The sequence below is a fragment of the Cupressus sempervirens genome, chromosome 3 (assembly GCF_028749045.1).
Source record: "Cupressus sempervirens isolate cs-2001-9-10 chromosome 3, ASM2874904v1, whole genome shotgun sequence".
NCBI lineage: Eukaryota > Viridiplantae > Streptophyta > Pinopsida > Cupressales > Cupressaceae > Cupressus > Cupressus sempervirens.
In genome coordinates this window covers 849,830,413-849,852,627 of record NC_143120.1, presented here as the reverse complement: position 1 = coordinate 849,852,627, position 22,215 = coordinate 849,830,413, and the positions used below count along the sequence as shown (strand labels likewise).

The window sequence follows — 22,215 nt, the reverse complement described above, 5'->3', positions numbered from 1 at the left end:
GATGAGAATCAGGATGCGGAGGCTTGAGATGTAAGGCTGGTCGATGATTGTTGGGGGGATCTTCACCATGAGAAGTCCAGTAGTTCGAGTGATGATGAGTTTTCCTTGAGGGATAATTAGAAGCCTCTTCACTACATTTTGACATTTTGTACTTGTTTTGATATCATGTTACTCATTGTAATAATCTATATGATATTTTTGGTATAATAGAAATCTTCCATTCACTATTTTGACAATTTCATTTATCAAATTAAAATTTTAAGTATTCCATCGATATTCAATGTCAGCTATTTAGTATTTGCAATTTTTCTATATTACTTCTTATACATCTTTTCATAACTATCATTTCAAGTACTATATGTACAGTATATAGTATATACTATATATAGCACCACCTCACTACCAACCACCCATTTCATTGTCCACTCGTTCTCCCCCCATCATCCCACAACCTAGGCTTTTTGTCCCCCAATCCCTGGAACCCATCTGGATGCCACCCAATCCTTGAAACATGTCATCCTTACCTTAGATGCTTGGGTCTCCTTTGTGGAAGCTATCTAGCAACCGACCAATTAGTCTCTTCAAAAATAATCACCTACCCTTTGAAATGCCAAAATGGAGATCAAATGAGATGAGAGAAAAATAGCAAACAAAATAATATGTTAAAACAATGAATGGTCTCTTTTAGGGTCATTTTAGAGTTTAGTGGAAAAATAGTAATAAAAAAGTCCTTTTGACACATGTTTAAGTGGAAAAAAGCACTTTTTAAGAGTAAGGCACACCAGAGAGCATCCACAAGGAGATTTTACGCTCCCTGTGTGCCCCCAAATGCATCAAAACAAGGATCTGTACTCGGATTCCTAAGCAAACCTGAAGTACTGTAACACAGTAGAAAACTAGCAAACCAGCATGATTAATAGTGACTTCACAAAAAGAATAACATAGCATTGACAGCCCTCCCACTCTTTTATTTTTAGGTTTACTCATGCTAATATTGTTTCTGATCATGACTTCGCATGGTTTTGCTACATTAAGAGCCTTGATTTTCTATTTTATCATGAATGTAATGCCCTGCAACACGAAGTTTCTCAAACTAATACCTTCTCACCTCACCCAAATTTAATGTACATTTAAAGTAGAATAAATAAACAATACATAGTCAAAACTAAACTTCTATAATTAAAAAAATTATAGAACTAATGTCTTTCTATAGGACTTTACTTTGCACTATCACTAAATGTATTTTTATACGGACAATGTTTCCCTACATATTATCCCCATTTTCCTTTTTCACAATATTTCCCATGCTTCATTATATTGGATTCATACACCTAAAATTCTAAGAAGTTTTGCAAGCTGATCATTTTTTTAAAGTCGGATTCCAGAAAGAGAATGTGGCTCACTCTCCTATCTTAAAATTTTATATCGAACATATATTAACATAAAGGACAAAGAAGACTGCATCAAAGACAACAAATAAAGGTGAGAAAGATGAAAAAATACCGAGTTGTCGGACAATAATTGTGCAATCTGTTCAACACTCTGTAGCATTTGGTAATCAGGAGCAATCATGACTACAATTTCATCCTCATCTGCAACTGGTTTCCTATCATTTAGGCTGTATAAAAGAGAATTAAAGTCAAACATGAAATAATGGAAAATCACAAAAACCCTCTTCACTACATATTTCTTACAATGTTTGATATAGTATTTAAACTAGGCTTTTAAAGCACAAAATTAATTATGTAAAGTATGAATATGAACAACCTTTCTGCCTTTCAATATAAAGTGAGTTATCAAGTAGAAAATACAGAAACATTCACAACAGGAAATGGTACCAGCAAGAGATGCAAAACATGCATACACGCATGGAACTGACAACACATAAAACTGAATCCATTATTAACTACAATTTGGGCAAAGAATGTCCTGAGTATTAAGAATTGAAATTATTCTCCTCTACCCAATGAAAGTTATTACTTTGCTATAAAGGTGAAGTAAGGAAAGTTATTACTTTGCTGTAAAGGTGAAGTAAGAAACTAGAAATAATCTACCCATGTTCAAATTTTTCTCTTAAAGATTTGAAATTGCTAGAAGAATGCATGCATCTGCTAAATCTTATTCATAACAGATTGACCATTATATTTGGTTCCATATTTAGTAGACTCCAGTTGATGAAGAAGTTTTCTTAACTTTCAAGAGCAAGATGACAATTCAGTCAAGGCAACCTAGAATTTGATTGATCATCAATGTGCCTCCCTTGGATCAATTTAAATCAAGTGGGATAAATGTAACAAGGCTCGTCAAAAAAATTTATCTTCTCCAATACTGTTGTTTGATATTTCAAATTCATACCATTGCAGCAACTGTTTCTGATATAATCTCCCCTCAACTCTGATGAACATCAGCTCAATATATGGTGTATGTAATTGTGAAAATTGAACTTCAAAGAGGAATAAAAAGCTCAAGCTGTACCACAAAAGAAGGAAGAGGAGGCCTTATAAAGATTGTTGTTGGTAAAATCTATATTGTAGCCGATGGGTAGAAGTGTATCCGAAAAGGCGCATGACGGTTGAGTCACCCTTTCGGGAAAGTATATGTACACCATCCAGAAGGGACTATTGATCATCATAATCATATTGTAAGCATTGGAGTGCATATTGCGTATATAAATAAAGTATCTATTCTGTGTTATATCTTACTATACTACATGCGATAAGTATCCTTTTACCTTGTACAGTAAAGATTTGGCATCGTTGTCAGTCGAACTTGGAACAAGGAAGTGTTATGAAGATTAATGCTGAATCTGCTTAATAAAGATAGGAATAAGATAAAAAATAAGGATGAGATATGCACAGCACAGGAAGTATTAATTTTAGCACAATAGGCGGAGCACAAACAAAAGTTTCAGCAACTTACCGATGGGCACCGAGGGAGTGAAGGAGCATAGACGGAGGGAGTGCATTCACCTAGAAGATCGAAGAGTGCCAAGGAATTTCTAGAAGAAACTCGATAGCAATTGAATTTGGTGGAAGAGACAAGGGAGGAGTTCCTTGGCTTGTATACGCCGAGAGGAGAGAATCCGAACGGAAGGGAAGTAACTCGCACGACTCAAAGTGCCAAAGGAGTATGAGCGTGGAGTGAACTCTTCGTTCTCAATACACTTGATGAACAGATACAAGTAGAGAATTAAACAACTTCACTTGAGGAAGATCTTTTCTCACCGGATAATGCGGTTGTCCAAAGTAGGGCAGTTGTCCGAAGTAGCGCGATTGTGTAGAACAGTGCAAGTACACAACAAGTACTACAGAATCAGAAGAAATTAGCAAAGGCAGGACCAAAGGAAAAATTGCCGAAGTTCAATGGTGATGGGACGACCGATCCAGCTAGACATTGTAAAACATGTGAAACGATCTAGATGGCAAACGGTGTAACGGATCAAGATGACTGGATCTAAGAGTTTTCGATGACCCTACGTGATGTAGCAATTGATTGGTTTGCAGATGCCAATCCTCAAAAATTAACTATATGGCTGAAAGTTATGAAAGAATTCATAGCAAATTTTTGATTGTTGAGGGATAACAATGAAATAGTAGCGGAAATATACAGTACAAAACTGGGGAAGAACGAAACAATCCGGGCATATGCAAGAATGCTGAAGGAGTTGGTGGAAAAAAAGGAGAACCAACCAGCCGATGGATTAAAGAAAAGATGGTTTGTTGAAGGGCTACGGCCGACACTAAAGAAAAAGATGAAAATTGTACCTTCAACATTGTACATCGATGCGTATAATCGGATGATGGATCTAGAGAGTGAGCAAAAAATGAGCAAAAAGAAGAAACAAAATCATCGAACTCAGACGATTCATCTTCTGAAAGCAGCAGCAACGACAAAGAATCAAGTAAGAAAGTTCAAGCATTGTGGAAGCATATGTTACGGATGATGGAGTTCAAAAATCTGAAAAAGAATTCTGACTTGATGAAAGGGGAATTGTGGTGTACGAACTGGAAGGAGGAGGGCCACACAAAGGGCTCCTACCTAGAAAAACAATTTTGTGATATTTGCCAGATTGCGGGACATTCCACAAAGGAATACTTGTTCAATATGAAGATGAAGGGACACTAGCAAGTGTTACTGATGTAGGAAGTGTCCACGCAAGGAGCAGGAACAAACATGAACAATGACACAACCTCAAGAGGGTACCGAAACAATAACTGGCATGGACAAGGCGGTAACAATAGCAATAATAACAATAAACGGGGTCGAAGTCGAATACAGTACAACTCGAGTGGACGATCGATGATACAATGTCATGCGTGCAACCTCTGGGAGCACTTCGCCAGAGACTATACCACAAAGGCAAAACCACATCTGTTATGCAGATGGTGTGGTCCGAGAGACCACAAGGATTTGAAATGCTCTATGCAAGGGGTGAACTTGTTAAGCATCGAAACATGTGATCAGGAGATACTAGCCATCACTTGCGAGCAAGCAAAGAAGGCAATGTACCCAGATGCAGAGGAAGGAAAGAAGAGGTTGCAACAAGCACGAATGGAGTTGGAAAAACAAATGGAAATGGAAAAATTACAAACAAAAGACATTGCTGGCACCTCTAAGAGGAACCTGGCAGAACAAAATATTATAAGGCAGGTAATGCAAATGGAAGTTCCTATGAAGTTAAATGACCTTCTTACAATGCCTTAGTTGCGAACAACGATACTGAACATGACACCACTCTTGAAAGTAATGGACGAGACAGGAAAGGATGGCAGTGGAGCAACTACAGCTACTGGCACTCACTACAGGAAGACATCTTGCAGTAGTAGAGATGGGTATCTTGGGAATCGTACTCAGACACAATCGTAGATGGAGGGTCAGGAGTAAACGTACTAGCAGAGGATATATGGAAAAAGTTGGGACAACCTACATTGTGGCCACCTACATTTTAATTACTCAATGTCGATTAGCACGGGATTAAGCCCTTAGGGACCTTGATGGCACAACTTGTAACTATCAGCACATAGCCAATCCTGTTGGATTTTGTGGTAAAAAGAAAAGGGTATGACACCATCCTTGGATGGAATTGGTTGGTACAGGAAAAAGTGAAACATGATTGGAAGCAGAATACCTTGTCCATGGAAGGCAGAGGCCGAAGGTTTATAATCGACCTGCACACACAGATGGTAGGTGAGGAGGTAGTGTCATTGATTTTGCAGGCAAAGGCAAAGACGAGGGGAAAAAAAGAATGGAACCTAACGAAGGAGTATTGAGATTAGGAGGGCCGAATGATGACGACCTAGACTCGGTGAACAGCTTACTCCATTGGCAGATGGAGGACTATGAGCTCTTTCCGAGTTGTAATATGTTAGGGGTCAACGAAGGGAATGAAGGAGAGGAAAATGAATGTCCGAAGGAATATAGAGAAGTGAAAGAAGGAAAGGTGGTTACGGTTGAAGCTGAAGGAAAGAACATACCATACAACCAGTACAAGAAAAAGAACATACCGTACGAACCCACAAAAGGAAAGATTCCACCGTATGGTGCACAGTGAACAGACTGCATAGAAAGAAAAGGTTACACTACATGACAGATTTAGTAGAAAGGTGTCAGCAACAAGGAAAACATGTTGTACAACTAGCACAAGGAGACAAAAAGAACTACGTAGCAACCAGAAATGCTCACTGTATGGCCACCAAGGAGTACTATACGGATCTTGCACGCAGACACAAAACATGCACCGTACGGCAAGGGGAAGACACTATCGTACACCATACGGATAGAAAATCATGGGAATGAGCGAGGTGAACCGGTTTTAGAAGACCTCGTACAAATTGTAGAGAACACCAAAGACAACACCGTATGAAAGCATCAAAAAGTATCACCACACAACAACAGGAGGAAATCATACAAATGCAGGGAAGCAAGTGACCGTACGGACAAGAGAAGATTGCAAGAAAGGGCTACTGTACGGTTGCATATGGTTTGTGCAAAGAAAAGACACCAAACACCATACAATCCAAAGGAAGATATAAAAGCATTTTGTTGACATACGGACTGGGAAAAGGAAGTGGCTGTGTGAACAATATGGACAGCATGGACGAACAGCAACAAAATCGACTGCACAGTCAGCATAGTAAATAGGCATAGCACCGTATGATCTCAGGATCACTGTATGGCCTAGAAGAAGAGGGTTGTATTGTGTGACGTGCGTAAAATTTTATAATGTATATATGTAAATAAGTGTACATAATTTATAAAGCACATGAGAAAAAAAAAAATTCATAGTACAACCATAGACATAAGTAAATATAAAAGAGGAAATTATATGAGTGACAACAACATAATAGTAAGCTAAAGGCTATAAAACCACCGTACAACCACTAATTGGGAACAAGATGACACCATACGGTCTTAATTAGTGAGAAGGGCATTGTACGGGTATAAGGAATACACTGTATGGTACAAAGGAGTAAGATACAGGACATCGTATGGCCTAGGAATAGATGCATTGATAAAAGGGAGAAATTAGATATTGTACGACCATTCGTTAGAAGAGTCAGAAGGGCATCGTACGACCACCACAAATAGGATAGAGGATAAAGTCATTATCACTATACATAGTACGGACTTCTTTCTCAGGGAGACATACCACACGACCAACTAAAGAGGAGAGATAAGTACTGTATGGCTGGCAAGGACATTTAGGATAAAAGAGCACAAGGAAAGGGCACCGTACGGTGAGCAACCATACCGTACAAGCATTGGCAGAAGCAAAGGCGTGATAGGATTTACACCATACGGATGAGCTAGGAGTAGAAAATCACATGGTCAAGGAAGATAGTCTGCAAGAGAGTATAGATGTCGTACGGTCTGAAGGAAAGTAAGCATAAAATACCATACGGTCTGAAGGGTAGCCAAACATAGATATTGTACGGCCCAAGGAAAGTAGACATAAAACACCGTACAACCATCAGCCGTAAAGATCACCATATAGACTCACTTGAAGGACAGGAGATTGTCTTACAACGTACGGTAAACACAGAGAAGTTATAAAACACCATTGCACAACCGTACAACATAAATTGATACAAGGGACAACCATCGTAAGGACACAGAAGAAGGGTGATAGGAGGTTCTCTAAAAAAAAATGACGACAAATCAAAACAATTCACAATGAATAACATATGGTACCAAAGGGAAAGACATAAACAGGTAGTGAAAAAAAACATAAGTGGTTGGTAGAAAGAGTATGAGATTGGAAGAAAAATCACAAAAATGGTGTTTTCCATGGACTTCTGTGTGGGTTTGAGGGTGCTAATTTGGTATGTGCTGCCCCTTGATCCCGCTAGGGACGTTGCCCCCTAGACGCCTAGTTAGTTCAATTATCAATCTTGGGAAGTGTGAGTAGTTGATGGGACTTGGAGCTATTGCAGGCATGGAGTGTCTATATGCCAGAGGTGGAGAAGGCATTGAAGCAAGCCTTTTGAGAGTGGTGTTATGCTTTGAGGCACTCGGAGTAGGTGTTGGTTGGACTTAGGCTGTCTTGGTGGATGCATAGAGAGCTCGAGAGGAACTGACCATCCAGTTGGAGGCAGTAGAGTGACACATGGCTCAACGTACCCAAGAGTTGGAGGTAGAGAAAGCAGCACGGGTGGCTATCAAGGTCAGATTGGCTAGGGAGATAGTATTGTGTTAGCAGAGGCTACAGACGCAACGTGTTTTTGGAGACCAGTTTGGTGCAGGCATAGGAGGAATGTGAATGTGATGTGATGGAAAAGATCTATTGTGATATAGTTAGTCACAGTTAATGTATTATATTTTGTTAATTTGTCTCAGAAATTTAGTAATTGTCGTCCAAAGACGACTTTTCTTTTTGGGGGGGGGGATGATGTCGATAAAATCTATATTGTAGCTGATGGGTAGAAGAGTATTTGAAAGGGCATATGACGGTTGAGTCACCCCTTCGGGAAAGTATATGTACACGGTCCAGAAGGGACTATTGATCATCATAATCATATTGTAAGCATTGGAGTGCATATTGCGTATATGAATAAAGTATCTATTTTGTGTTATATCTTACTATACTACATGCGATAAGTATCCTTATACTCGATATTGTAAACAAAGATAAATAGTAAAAAATAGTAATCTGAAAAGTCATAAAAGCTGTAAAAAAGGTTAAGAAAGAGGGAATCCACAAAGAACTCATTAACACCGAGAAAGAAAGGCATAATGCAGAAAAAAGGGGGCACCTACCTTGTGGAATTGCAAAGGACCTACGGGGAGTCAAAAAGGCAGGAAAGGGAGGAAATTCAAGTTATAGTTACAAGACCTGCCAAGAATCACCAAGGTTCACTGACCTATGAGGTAGGTGGAGCAAAATGGGTCCTAGAGATTCATGACTTGGGTACCCAAAGAGTCTAGACAGACTTAGCCAGCCTACCAAACTCACCAATCATATTGAGTCCTAATAGTTAGACTCCACAAAGTTCATGAATGTGAGGAAAAACAGGCATTAAAATTTTAAAAAAATTTGAACACAAATGAAAGGAAGTTGGGCATCTTTTGAAGAGTTTAGCGACATTTGGAGGACACTTGAAAATGATAAAATTATGACAAATGGCATACGTCATGATGGTTTGTGTGAACTCAAATGCTTTAATTTGGGCTGCCCCTTGACCCCACTGTGACATTAGCCCCAAATTGTCGCTATACTATTGAAATACAAAGAAATAATAAAAAAGTTAACCATGTTGAATAAAAGAGTAGCAATTTTTTGCTTTTACAATTCTCTCCAAGTAAAATTACTATTATACTTATAGCTTGCTAAGTCAAACTCTAACCTCTGCAATGTAGAACATAGGTCTACTACTGGGGACGATGAATCGGTAGTAATAAACTCTTCATAAACTTAAGTAAGTTTCCTATTTGAAATGAATTGCAAAACTTGTGCAATGGAAATCAGAATGAACATAAAAAAATCCACACAAAAGAGACCAGTTTTATGTGGAAACCCAAAATGGGAGAACCACGGTGAGAAATGCTGCCGGGATCTATCGTCCTAATCCAGCCTTACAATTATAAACATTATAATGTCTTGTAGGGCACCAACCCAAATAAATTATGTGGAAACCCAAAATGGGAAAACCACGGTGAGAAATGCTGCTGGGATCTATCGTCCTAATACAGCCTTACAATTATAAATATTATAATGTCTTGTAGGGCACCGACCCAAATAAACAACCTCTCTGCCTGCAATCTGATTACAGTTCGATGTCTTTGTGCACCAACTCAATCATCTCTGAGTACAACTCAACAACATAAAAGCAATATGTTTAAACATCTTTTCTAAGAAACAAACATCTTTTGAGGATCTGATACAAAAATGAAGCCTGATCAAATATAGAAGAAAACAGAATGAGATTCAAATGTTTTTATCAATCTGTAAGGCCTCTGCACTGAACCAAATAACACAGCCCTTTTCTAAAGATCTGCACTAGGACAAACTGATATCAAATCAACCATTCAAGATGCTTCAGTATATGAGCAGGAGTTTTATTTCTCTCTATGTCTGAAAACTATATATTGCCGAGTTCTGATGCACAGTATACTTACCGATTCAGATATTCATAATCAAGTCTTTTTAAGATACTGAACAATACTGGTGTCTATGTTGCAAGAGTCTAAATGTATGATACTTAACATTAAACACAATCTACTCTATACCTGAAAAGTCTTCAAACAACCTCTGTGACTTATCTTCAGAACAGAAAACTCTTTCTTTTCCCAACTCAGAAATGTGTTCAATCTGTCAAGAATAGGTACTTCATTTTAATGTCCCCAACATATTAAATAATTTAATAATTGTGTGTATGGCCCCCAAAATTAATATTTTTTATCTCTCGGGCCCATTAATATTTTATTGTCAGTAATGTTTGGCTGGGTCGGCATATTTGTAATCCTTTAGATGGTTTCCTGGGGCTGTATAAGGCCGGGTTAGTTATTGTTGCAGGAATGCGAATTCGGTATTTTCTTTGTATGTGTGTTACAGCTGTAGTTACAGCGTTGTCTGCCATTTTGGAGGTGCAAGATCCTCCATACACTGCCACTATGCAGTTTCAATGGGAGTGACTCCTCACTCTATCATGCTCTGCTCTTGATCTGAATTATTGTAGTCTGAAGTTCTATCATTATTGAATCTGAATTTCTTTTGTTTATGTGAACCTTGTGACATCTTGGTGATTCTATTTAGTAATTGGTGTATGATCATTCTTGTAAAGTCTGTTACTTTTGTGTAGAGCATTAAAGGTTGATGAAGTACTGGTATCCACACGACTATCACTGTACACTCTACATTGGTCGTACAGCCTCATTGGATATATCATACAAGTGGAACCAATTCAGTGTATGACATTTTTAGAAGCACATCACTGTGTAGAGGAGACTAAGTCGGCACCATACAATACTTTACTAATGTCATACAAATTAGAAGTCTGAGTTGTCATACAAGATCCATCAAAGTCCACTGTACAGTGGTAGGTGGAGAGGCATACTTCACACGTCAACTGGCAGAGGACATGTGCAAGTACCATATTATGGGCCCAACTGTCTAGATGATGACTGTCTTGGGTATTTAGTTTGTCGTATTGTTGAGATACATAACCAACACCAACACCCACATGTAGGTAGTTTTTGTCGTACAAACTACACAATTGGAGGACCATACAAGGTAGTCATGTGCATTCACAATAATGCCATACTGTTAGGGTGACGTGGGAGCAATAAAGTGGTATCAAAGTTGGTGATTATATCAACCTATTGGGTACTGGATGCAGGTGTAAACTTGGAGGAGGTACCTTTCTGTTGACAAAAAGGGGGCACTACAGGATCTTACCATTGAAGTCATGGCATTGTTAAGGGAGCTAACCAGAAGTCAGGTGTAATTCAACAACACCATGATCAAAGGGGAAGACAGGAAAACGGCTCATGGAGGAAACATTGCAGAGATTGGCAGAAGGGAAGATAAACAGATAACAAAACGGTCACGGCAATAACTCTGTCATTGAGAGAGCAAAATCTCAGCATTCACACTTTTGACCGTCAATAAACCGAAGCATCTTGCAAAGAGCCAGAGCCTACTTTCCAAGCAAGAGAAATTAAAGCAAGATTTGAGGAACACGGATATCAAATGAGACATTCTTCAAGGATTATGTTGATCTGCGAATGAGATACTCGGGCAACTATAGTGTGACTACTACAATGATGACCTCAAATGAAACATAGGCAAGATAAATCTGTCATCTTTTGAAAAGGTTTGGATCAACATCCACACGAGAATGGGTATAGAAGGAAGATGCCTATTTCCATCTTAACCCGATGCCTGAGGATGAGGCAATCAAGTTTGTTGCACGTCATATAGAAGGGATCGCTCACAAAAGTGGCATCATGGGATGGTCACCCTTAGACACAATCAAGTAACCTCATATGCCGAATTCATGGAGAGGCTAATAAAAGACTTCGACAGAAAGGGTCAGAAACTTAGTTTTAAAGAGTTGGCACAATTGAAGCAATATAAATCAGTCCACAACTGTATTGCAGAATTTCAAATATTGTTCGTGCTAGTCACAAATATCAGAGAGGCATTTGATTGTGTTATTTATGGATGGGCTGATGAAACTGCTAAAAGGTTCGGTGAAAGGATTAACCCTAACATGCTCACTGAAACAATTAAGAAGGCACGTGACATGGCGACATCCTCTTCTTCCTCTTCTAGAAGTTACTGTCACCCCAAGCCACCCATCACTCCTAAGGAAAAAGACAATGAACACCATATGAAGAAGCTATCATTGGATGAGGCCATAAGATTGTAATGTCCCTACCTTTTAGCTAAAGAAATAAATGTTGGAACCTGCAACAAAGTGTTAGTACATGATAGAAAATATATATTAAAATCCTAAAACATGATAGAAATGATGAGTTAATTAAATATCAAACTAAATCCTATCCCTTACTAACCTGTCCTAATCCTTCGGGATGAACTTTTCTCAGATTTACTTAATCCTCTAGTGAGGATAATTCTCAATTAGGCAATCCTCATGTGAAGAGTGCCTCCTTAAGGACTCTGGGATCTCTATTAATGAGTACACTCATTAACAATCACTACCTGCTAGAGATCCCACTTCTAATCAGGTCTCTTTTCTCTAACATGTGCATAGGTCACCCACTACAATATATATGGTCTCTAAGAGATTCTCTACAAATCTCTCTCTGGGATTTCTTTTAGGAATCCCGACATTCTCTGATCTCTTAATTCCTTTTCAAGGAATTCAATCCAAAATGGATGCCCTCATTGAGGATCTGTCTTGGTCTCAATGAGAATATAGATCCTCATCTCTATTATATATTAATAACCCTTAATAACACTAGAATATACCACTTTGAATCTGTATAAGATTTCTTGCAACTATGTTTATTTCTCTTCTTTTGCATGGTGAGTATATAGCATTTATCAGTCTATTTATTTTATTTGGTTCTTTGATAGAGTCCACTTCTCTGTGATATTTTTCCTTACTGTTGTAGTTGACCTTCTCTACCGCATCTAATAACCTTGCTCTCTTTCTATATTTGGTTATCACGTTTTAGTCTTATTATTTTATCATTAATTTGCTTTGGCTTCGATATCTGCTATTTATTGTTAGGTGTTGATTTGTATGTTTGGTTCATGCCTTTGTGTTGGTCTTATTCATAATTTTCTTGGTTGCTTATTATTGGTACTTTTTATCCATGTCTAGGTTCACGTTGACTATAAATGCCCTGCTCTCTAGCTTGGATGGAATTCACTTGCTGTTGCCTAGGCTAATTGTCATCTCTTCTAATCCCTTTTATTGGATGACTCTTCCATACTCTTGCACTGATTTACCGTTGACCTCCTTGCTCGACTCTGGGACGTGATTTGTTGCTGACTGTGTTGCTGTCAGCAGGCTGCAATGATGATTTTTTGTATATGTATTTGTGATATCGTTCACTGCTTTCTATTTATGTGCATCACAACTAGCTTTTTCCCTCCTTAGTTATCAAACTTTTTGCTACTGGTATCAATTCTACTTATCTATCTTATCGGACTTGTTTTTGTCTATTTTATGTTTGTCTTATCCTTGTTGTTGATATCGGATATGGTCTGCACACTATTTTATCCTTCTACAATCCACACTTGCTTCTTGTTCATGGCTATGCTTGGACTCCATTGTCTTTCACCCTTTTTGGTCTATTTTTATATGTTCGGTTCGCAACCTAGTTTAAGTTGACAAATCGTTGTGTGAGTCTTATGCTCTAGGGATTTCTCTGGCTTGTGTGGCACTTCCTCTCTACTTCCTATTCCATCTTAAAGCTCTTTTCCTGATTGATGGTCCTTTATCAAGGTTTATATGTCGCCGATGGGACCTAGAAAAGGTTGTACCTCTTGATACATGTGTCATAGATAGAGGCTGACGTGCTTCCTCTCATGAGGGTTTCTATTAATTAGTTTATATTTGTTTTTACTTAATATTTGATTAGTATTGTATATTAGTTAGTGTTGTTTATGAAATCTTAAGGTTTTCTGGCAAGAAATGCAAGCCAAGAAGACTTTAAATTGCCGCCAATAAGTTGGCCACTTCTCTATAATAAGTTGCAAACTTCTCACGATAACTTAACTACTCTCGGGGGGCACCAGTAAAATTGGGATGCCCAATGACTTCCCCATTCATTGTTTATTTTACAATTTTAAGTGTTTGGAAGGGAGGCGAATGGTTTTGGTGGAGAGAAATAGTCTTTGGCAGCTTTGTAGATCGATTAAAAGTGGATTTGAAGTGGATTCAAAGCAGATTCAAAGAGTTTTTTCAAGCAAATTTGGATTCACAAGTAAGTTTTTTAAATTCTTTTTCATTTTAGTGGGAAGGGGAAGAGGAAGATGTAGATTAGTTTCATATTGTACTTCGCATTTGTATTTACTTATCTTTTTACAATGACAATTTGCTATTTCTAGTTTGCTTTAGAGTTCAGAGTCTCCGAATATGGCTGCCATCCATCGACATTCCACATAAGGAAGGAATTTTGTTTCATATTACATTTATATATATCTAAATCAGCTTGTTTGGTTTGTTTAGTCATTTACTGACTCATCATATACACATCCTTATTAAATTTTGCAAAAAAATGCTTTTCTAATTAAATTAAAGTCATTTTTATAATTCCCGATATTTTCCTAAGAAGTTGACGATTTATTTCCGATATTTGCCAAGAAGTTTATTTTTTGTCTCCCCAGTAAGTGGCAAAGGATGAGATTTTGAACTATGTATATAATGTCTAAGTTTATTATTAATATTATTTGTTTATTTGACCATTGGTTAGTAAATATATTAAGTGGTGTTATAAATATGAATACATATATTTATCTCTTGATAAATTGTTGTAATTGATTAGATCAATTTAAATAGCATTATATTATATTCATTATGATCTAACATTAAATTGAAATTCCTCAAGGGGGATCTTAGAGTCCTACCTTCCCAAAATTGCTTGTCCTAGCAATTCGCTATTTTATTTTCTTTGTTAGATCTTAGTGAACCCTTAGTTCTTGTTACACTTCCCTATTTAATTGCTCATTTTTTAATTTAGTCATAAGACCAAGACTCAAAATATTAAGTGTATCGAATGCTTTGAACAAGTCCTCTTAATTTTTTATGTTTAAATTGTTTTGATGGATGTAAGATTGACTCTTATTGAGTATATAGTGATTGATTGAGCATAGTAGGTGATCAATAGAAGTTAATGGATGATTAATAGAACTCATGATGTCAAGGTTGGTGAGCTACCTCAAATGATCTTAAAAGAAATTGATTGATGATTTCATAATCAAAAGATGAATGTATGATTGATTGTAATAAAAATTTATACTCAATGAACTCTTAATGATGTTTGTCCCCTTATGCAAAGGTGGACTTACATGTTAAAACTAAATCATTTTTATGAGAATGATGATTAGTCTTGTAAGAATCTGCCTTAGGGCAGAATTTACCCAAGACCAAGGAACTCAAAACACAAGCACAAATTAAACAAGAGTATGATCAAAATAACTGTATAGTATTCAATTCTATGTACAAGTACACTAGGAGTGCCTCAATATAAAGGCCTCTGAGATGCATCTAGAATGCCTTGGAATCAGCATCATGATAAGTCCAACAACTAGGCACATGTCCACCAGATATGGGTTATCCTCCATTATGCACGAAAGTAAGTGCAATGATGAGAGGATAAGCCTACAAAGGTGAAACACGCACATCAGTGTTGTAGACAACATGTGCTAAATTAGGAGTGTGAAAAACTATGTTGTCTACAGTGCAATGATGAGAGGATAAGCCTACAAAGGTGACACGCACATCAGTGTTGTAGACAACATGTGCTAAATTAGGAGTGTGAAAAACTGTGTTGTTTACATGACAACTCAGTGAATGATGCAAACTCCTGTGGTGTAGACACCATGTGCATAATTAGAGTTGCGTACTTCTATGTTGTCTACATGACAACTGTAGCAGATGCACAAACTCCTAAGTGTCTCATAAAGAGAAATAATAAAATAATGCAAAATAATAAAATAATGCACTAACCTAAGTAAACTTAAGTATAAATAGTAAATACCTATTTACACCAACACCCTCCCTTAAGTGCAACCTAGGGGAGTGCACTTAAGCTCAATAATGCATAATGGGTCCCCGCTACTAGGCCATGTTAGGTACCCATGTACAAAAGCAATGCTAAAATGATGCAATGCAATCTCTCATAAAGCGGAGAAAGAGGGAAAACGTCATGGGAAAAATCCTCCTCCAAAAAGAGAGATAAGTACAATAGAGAAAAAGAGAGAGAGAAGAAGACCTCATAAGAGAAAAAAATCCCTCCCAGAAGAAGAAAAAGAGAGAAGTCAAGGGACTCCCCTATCTGCAACATTCTGCACCCCCAAGAGATCTCGTAAATGAGTATACTTGACCTCGGTGAAGGGTTTGGTGAAAATATCAGCGACCTGCTTTGTTGTAGGACAGTACTGAAGTGCAATGATTTGCTCATGTATAAGCTCTTTGATATAGTGCATGTGAACCTCAATGTGCTTTGTTCGTTGATGCTGAACTGGATGCTTAGAGATTTCAATGGCACTTTGATTGTTACAATGAAGAACTATCGGCTTAGGTAGATCGAATTCAAACTCCTCCAGGATGTGCTGTAACCAAAGAGCCTCTGTAGCTGCATTGATAGCTCCTCGATACTCAGCCTCTGTGGAAGAAAGAGCAACATTGTTTTGCTTCTTACTTTGTCGACAAATAGGGCCGGAACCAAGGTGAAATGTGTACCCTGAAGTAGACTTCCGAGAATCTAAGTCTCCTGCATAGTCTGAATCTGTGTATCCAATCAACTGAAGCCCTATACCTGCTGCATAATGAATCCCATGTGTATGTGTACCCTTGATATAGTGCAAAATGCGCTTGGCAGCCTTCCAATGAAGCTCATGAGGTTCTTGCATAAAGCGGGAAACCATACCAACTGTAAAAGCAATATCAGGGCGTGTGTGTGTCAAGTAGATAAGGCTCCCAACTAACTGTCTGTATAATGTCGCATCAACAAGTGGAGTGGTACACTTAGCCTCTAGCTTGACACCTGATAAAAAGGGAGTAGGAGCAGGCTTGCAGTCACTCATGTGAAACCGAGAAAGAAAATCAAGAGCATACTTGGGCTATGAAAGTGAAATCCTTGTTGAAGATTGTATGATCTCAATGCCAAGGAAGTAGTGTAGCAAACCCAAGTCTATCATGGAAAATCTGTCATGAAGAGAGGTCTTGACACTGGCTATGATGCTTGCAGTGCTCCTTGTAATGATCAAGTCATCGACATAAAGCACTAAGATCAAGCGAGAGTCATCCTTTTGAAGAATGTAAACATTCGAATCAGAATGACATCTTTTGAAACCTGTTGAGAGGAGAAATGAATCCATTTTGGCATACCAAGCCCAAGAAGCCTACTTTAAACCATAAATAGACTTCTTTAATCTGCAAACCATAGTAGAATCCTGTACGAACCCCTGTGGCTGCTCCATATAAATTTCCTCATGGTCACCATTTAAAAATGCGCTCTTAACATCCATCTGGTGTACAACCCATCCTTGAGCTGCATTAATTGCTAGTGTTAGGCGAATGGAGTTCATCTTGGCAACTAGTGCAAAAGTCTTTGTATAGTCAATACCTGGAACTTGCGAGAAACCTTTGGCAACTAGTCTAGCCTTATGTTTATCAATACTTCCATCCGTTGCAAATTTGGTTTGATAGATCCACTTGCATCGAACCACTTTTCTTCCCTTAGGAAGGGGAACTAAGTCCCATGTGTTATTTTTCATCAATGAATTGTATTCTTCCTCCATAGCTTTATCCCATTCTGGAATTCCTGATGCTTCCCTAAAAGATTGTGGATCTGAAGCAATGGCTATATATGCATGTGGAAATGACTTGTGTTGTGAACTAGTCCTCCGAGTGTCTAAAGGATTTCCCACCAATGAACCTGCTGCATCAAGAGTTTGCTGTGCCCAATGAGGTTTAGTGGAAGAAGATAAAAGGAAGGTCCTCAACTATTTGTTGACCTTGCGAAGGTGGAGTCCTGCGAGTCAAGGATAGAGGAATTTCATCTTCCGAGTCACTTTCATCACTATGATCACTATCCACATAGGAGGAAGAAGGAGGAGTTGAAGAAGCCAAACTTGGGCATGTTTCTTCAAAATGAACACTCCTCTCATAGAAGATTTTGTGAGTCTCTGGATCCATTAATTTATATGCTTTGAGATGATCAGGATATCCAACAAATATGCATCGTTTGCTTTGTGGTTCTAATGCCTTACGCTTTTGTGGAGGTATCCTTGCCCATGTTGGAGAACCAAAAACTTTAAAGTGCTTAACACTTGGTTTCCTTCCACACCATGCCTCAAAAGGTGTTATTCCATCCTAAGGCCTTATGCGGACTTCTGTTTTGAATGTAGTTGGCACAGCACATGGCTTCAGCCCAAAACACTTGATCGAGAGACTTGTGTTGAAGCATGCAAGTAGTCATTTCCTTAAGGGTTCTGTTCTTTCTTTCAGCTACACCATTCTGTTGTGGCGTGTATGCAACTGAATGTTGAAGATCTATCCCCTCATGTGTGCAATAGTCTATAAGTCTAGAGTTGACATATTCTCTGCCATTATCTGTCCTTAGTATCTTGATGGCTTTCCCAGATTTCTTCTCAACTTGAGCTTTGAATGTGATAAAGTTGTCAAAGACTTCAGTCTTATGAAAAAGGAAAAAGACCCAAGTGTACCTTGAAAAGTCATCAATAAATGTGAGAACATAGCGGGCCTTACCAAAAGAAGGTACTGGAAAGGGGCCAGCTACATCACTATGTACCAATTCTAGAACAATAGTTGCCTTCCAAGACTTCCCCTTGTCATATTTCTCTTCGAGATGTTTACCTGCTTCACAACCTGGACATACTCCCTCTGAAAGCTTGACTTGAGACGAATGACCATTTCCTTGTTGCTTAATTACTGAAGGTAGCGATAATTAAGGTGTCCAAATCTTTCATGCCATAGTTTACTTTGAGTATTTGAATGAGTCAACAAGGCAAGAGACGTGGACTTAGGCACAAAATGTGAGAAAGAATAAAGTCTAGTCTCATGGTTTGCCTTTCCAATCGCCACCATTGAATCATCTTTGAGATTCTTCACCACTACTGTGTCGGGGAGGAACTCTACTTTGTTGCCACATCCATAGTGAGTGATTTGATAGATAGAGAGAAGGTTGGTGCTAAGGCTAGGAACATGAAGTACATCCTTAAAGACACCATTCTCTAACTCAACATTCCCTTTACCTTCTACTTTAATTTGAGTATAATTGCCCACATAGATGTAAGGTACATTTGAAGTTTTTAAAGAGGAAAATTGCTTCCTTGAAGCACCCATGTGATGAGATGCTCCAGAATCTAGAACCCATTCTTCCGAATTGTTTGTACTTGCAACTAAAGCTTGGCCCTTGCCCTTTGAAGTGGTTGAAGAACCCTTGTCTTTGTATGTATTAGGAACATCAATTTTGTGTTTCCTCATAATGTTTACCAATTCATCAATCTCCTTATCTTTGCACTCATGTTCTTCATGTCCATTCTTCTTACAATAGGAGCATGTTTTCTTCTCCTTCTTGTTGGAATTGTTCCCTTTTTTATTGTTCTTAGAAGAAGACTTTCCTTGTTGTGAAGAAGAATGTTGAGTGGAAGAAGATTGACTTGTGGAAGATTGTTGTTTTGATGAGGACTGTTGTGTGAAGTCTTGTGGTTTGGCCTTCCATTGCTTCTGCTTCTTGTTTGAGTTTTTGCCACTTGAATTTCCTTCATTTGCTACCAAGGCTTTAGTTTTGGAAGACTTGAGAATTCCCATACCCACTAGATTGCCATGTTCAAGGATCAACATTTCTGAGAATTTCTCGAATGAAGGTTTAACATAGGCACTACCCATTGTTAATTTGTGTATTAAAGCTAGAAACAAAAAGGAGCATATTCAGGTGGAAGATGAGTCATGATGTGTTTGATTATCTTTCCATCCTTATGGGTTCACCACAATCATTCAGCTGTGCCCTATACATTCTACTTGGGTAAGATAGTCTTTAATTGTGTCAAAATTTTTAGGATCCAACTTGAGAAGTTTATCCTCTATTGTGTAAAGCCATGTCTTCATCTACTGTCCCATACAAAGCTTCTAGTTTATTCCAAACATCTGTTGGATCTGTAAGCTTCCTAATGTGAAATTTGACAGAATCAGAGATATTTTTTAGCAAGGTTCCTAAGGCCATCTCTTGTTTGGATTCCCAGTCTTCTTTACAAGCTTATCAGCATCAGTAGGAGGTTTCTTGGCTGCACCAGTGACATAACGCCATAAACCTTTTTCTACCAATGGCTCTTTAATGTTTTCTTTCCAAGTAGAATAATTATGTGGAGTTAACTTTGAAAAAGAACCCATAATGCAAGAACACAAGATAAAGGAGACACAGTACACAGTACACACCCCCCCTTTTCACTCAATCAAAAAATCCCCCCCCCCCAAATAAATGATTTTGGCACTCTATATATAGTGCGTTTACAATGGGCCACTTGCCAAAATGGACAAAGTGGACTTTCTGATTTTTCTGATTACAACCTCTATATAGAGTACAAATCTAGACTATTACAATGTAGCTCAAAATTACATCAATTGTGAAGCATTACAATGCAAAACAAGGCCTATCTCTAAAAGTGATACTTTTGTCCAAATAAGGCTACAATCTGATTACAGATCTGAAAACTAGAAGAAAAAATATACACTTTCAAAAAAAACGGAACCTGAAAAGGAGTCCAGATGAGCCCGTACGATACCTTTGAAGTTGCAAAAAGCAGGATTAGACAGGTACAGTCGAAAAAAACTGTGATTTCTGACCAATCCGAGCACCAAAACCAAAAACAAACTGTACCACTGAAAAATTCAGGAAATTTTACCCAAAATAAAAAAAAATTGCACCTGATTTGGAGTTCGTATGACTGAGTTAAGGCTGTTTGAAGTCGAGCTCCAAAATCAAAATTGCAAATGAAGAGGGGTCTGCAAAGGAAAACACTATGTTAAATTTGACGGTCAAATGGCCGTCTTGGTAGTTCAAAAACGCCCTTGTATGATGGTCAAACGACTGTCAATTTTAGGGTTGTGTATTGATGATGTCGGCATCTGCACAGGCCAGTGGGACGTCACTCGGTACGGACGATGACTTGTCCCCGTACGGATTGTACAGACTGTGCAGGCGTGGATTGCTGATTGTGCAGGTACGGAAGGTGAGGCCACGTGTCGTGTAATTATTTGTCCACGTGGTATATTTACTGACGCAGTATGTGCGTTGTTGGCGTGGACTGCCGGAGTCTGATTGGGCTCCACGTGTCTGCCGAAGTCTAATTTTACGACGTTGGGTTGGTTGTTTCCGAGCCGGTGTTCGGGTTTGGGGAGATCACGCCGCATGGTGGTCTGGTGTCGACGCCGGAGGGATTAAAACCGCGGGTGCTGGATTTTAGAAACAGCGACACCGGAGTATGTTTTCCCCGCCGGAGTTTAGGGGATTAGTCCCACATCGGCTAAATGATTGAACTCAGCGCTTTATATAAACAAAGTTGACCTCCTCATAAGTAAGTGAAGCCGCTCTATGGGAAGGGTTGGCTTGGCCGGTGGGATATGTGAACATTGCCGGTCGGTTGTGTAGCCGGAAAGGTAGTGTTTCCCGTCGGTTGGGAAATATTCTCCGGACTTCACAAAAAGAATATTCTGCTCACTGTCCCGACCTGCCTGTGAAAAAACAAAGTAGTCCCTACGGAATATTAAGTGGATAGGTCTAGCCTGTTCGCTACAATAACAATAATTTTTCCTCTGTACGCCCGACTGCGCAGAGAATGACTTCGAAAAAAAATATTTCCGAAAAATACAGAGAAATAAATTGCAAAATTAATCAGATCCGAAAATTAATTAAGCAAACCAAAATAGATCATACCCATACTTGCAAATCGGGCCTTCGGGTTCCAATTTGCAAAAAAAAATTTGCCTCCCAGTTGACTATGGCCTAAAATAGGCAAATTTATAGTCAATCTTCATCGAATTGTCGCTCCTGATGAATTGGTGAGTCCGCTTCAGCTCTAGACACTCCCAATTGCAGCTGATGCTCCGGATCTGAATCGGGTCCCTTAAAGAGATGAAGCAACGAGGTCTCCAATGGCTATGTGACAAGTATCTCCCTCAGCTCTGATACCATGTAAGAATCTGCCTTAGGGCAGAATTTACCCAAGACCAAGGGACTCTAAACACAAGCACAAATTAGACCAGAGTATGATCAGAATAACTATATAGTATTCAATTCTATGTACAAGTACACTAGGAGTGCCTCAACATAAAGGCCTCTGAGATGCATCTAGAATGCTTCGAAATCAGCATCATGATAAGTCCAAGAACTAGGCACATGTCCACCAGATATGGGTTATCCTCCATTATGCACGAAAGTAAGTGCGATGATGAGAGGATAAGCCTACAAAGGTGAAACACGCACATCAGTGTTGTAGACAACATGTGCTAAATTAGGAGTGCAAAAAACTGTGTTGTCTACATGACAACTCAG

General features: G+C 38.6%; 1 protein-coding gene across 2 annotated transcripts in view; it reads right to left on the bottom strand.

Annotated features, from left to right (window-relative positions):
• The window catches only part of LOC149569439 (uncharacterized), a 263,359-nt gene that overhangs the window by 18,906 nt on the left and 222,238 nt on the right, over window positions 1-22,215 (bottom strand). For both annotated transcript variants that reach the window (XM_089822141.1, XM_089822140.1), the window contains exon 5: window positions 1,504-1,618. In XM_089822141.1, coding sequence (XP_089678267.1) covers window positions 1,504-1,618 — 115 coding nt within the window. The remainder of the gene's footprint in view (window positions 1-1,503; window positions 1,619-22,215) is intronic.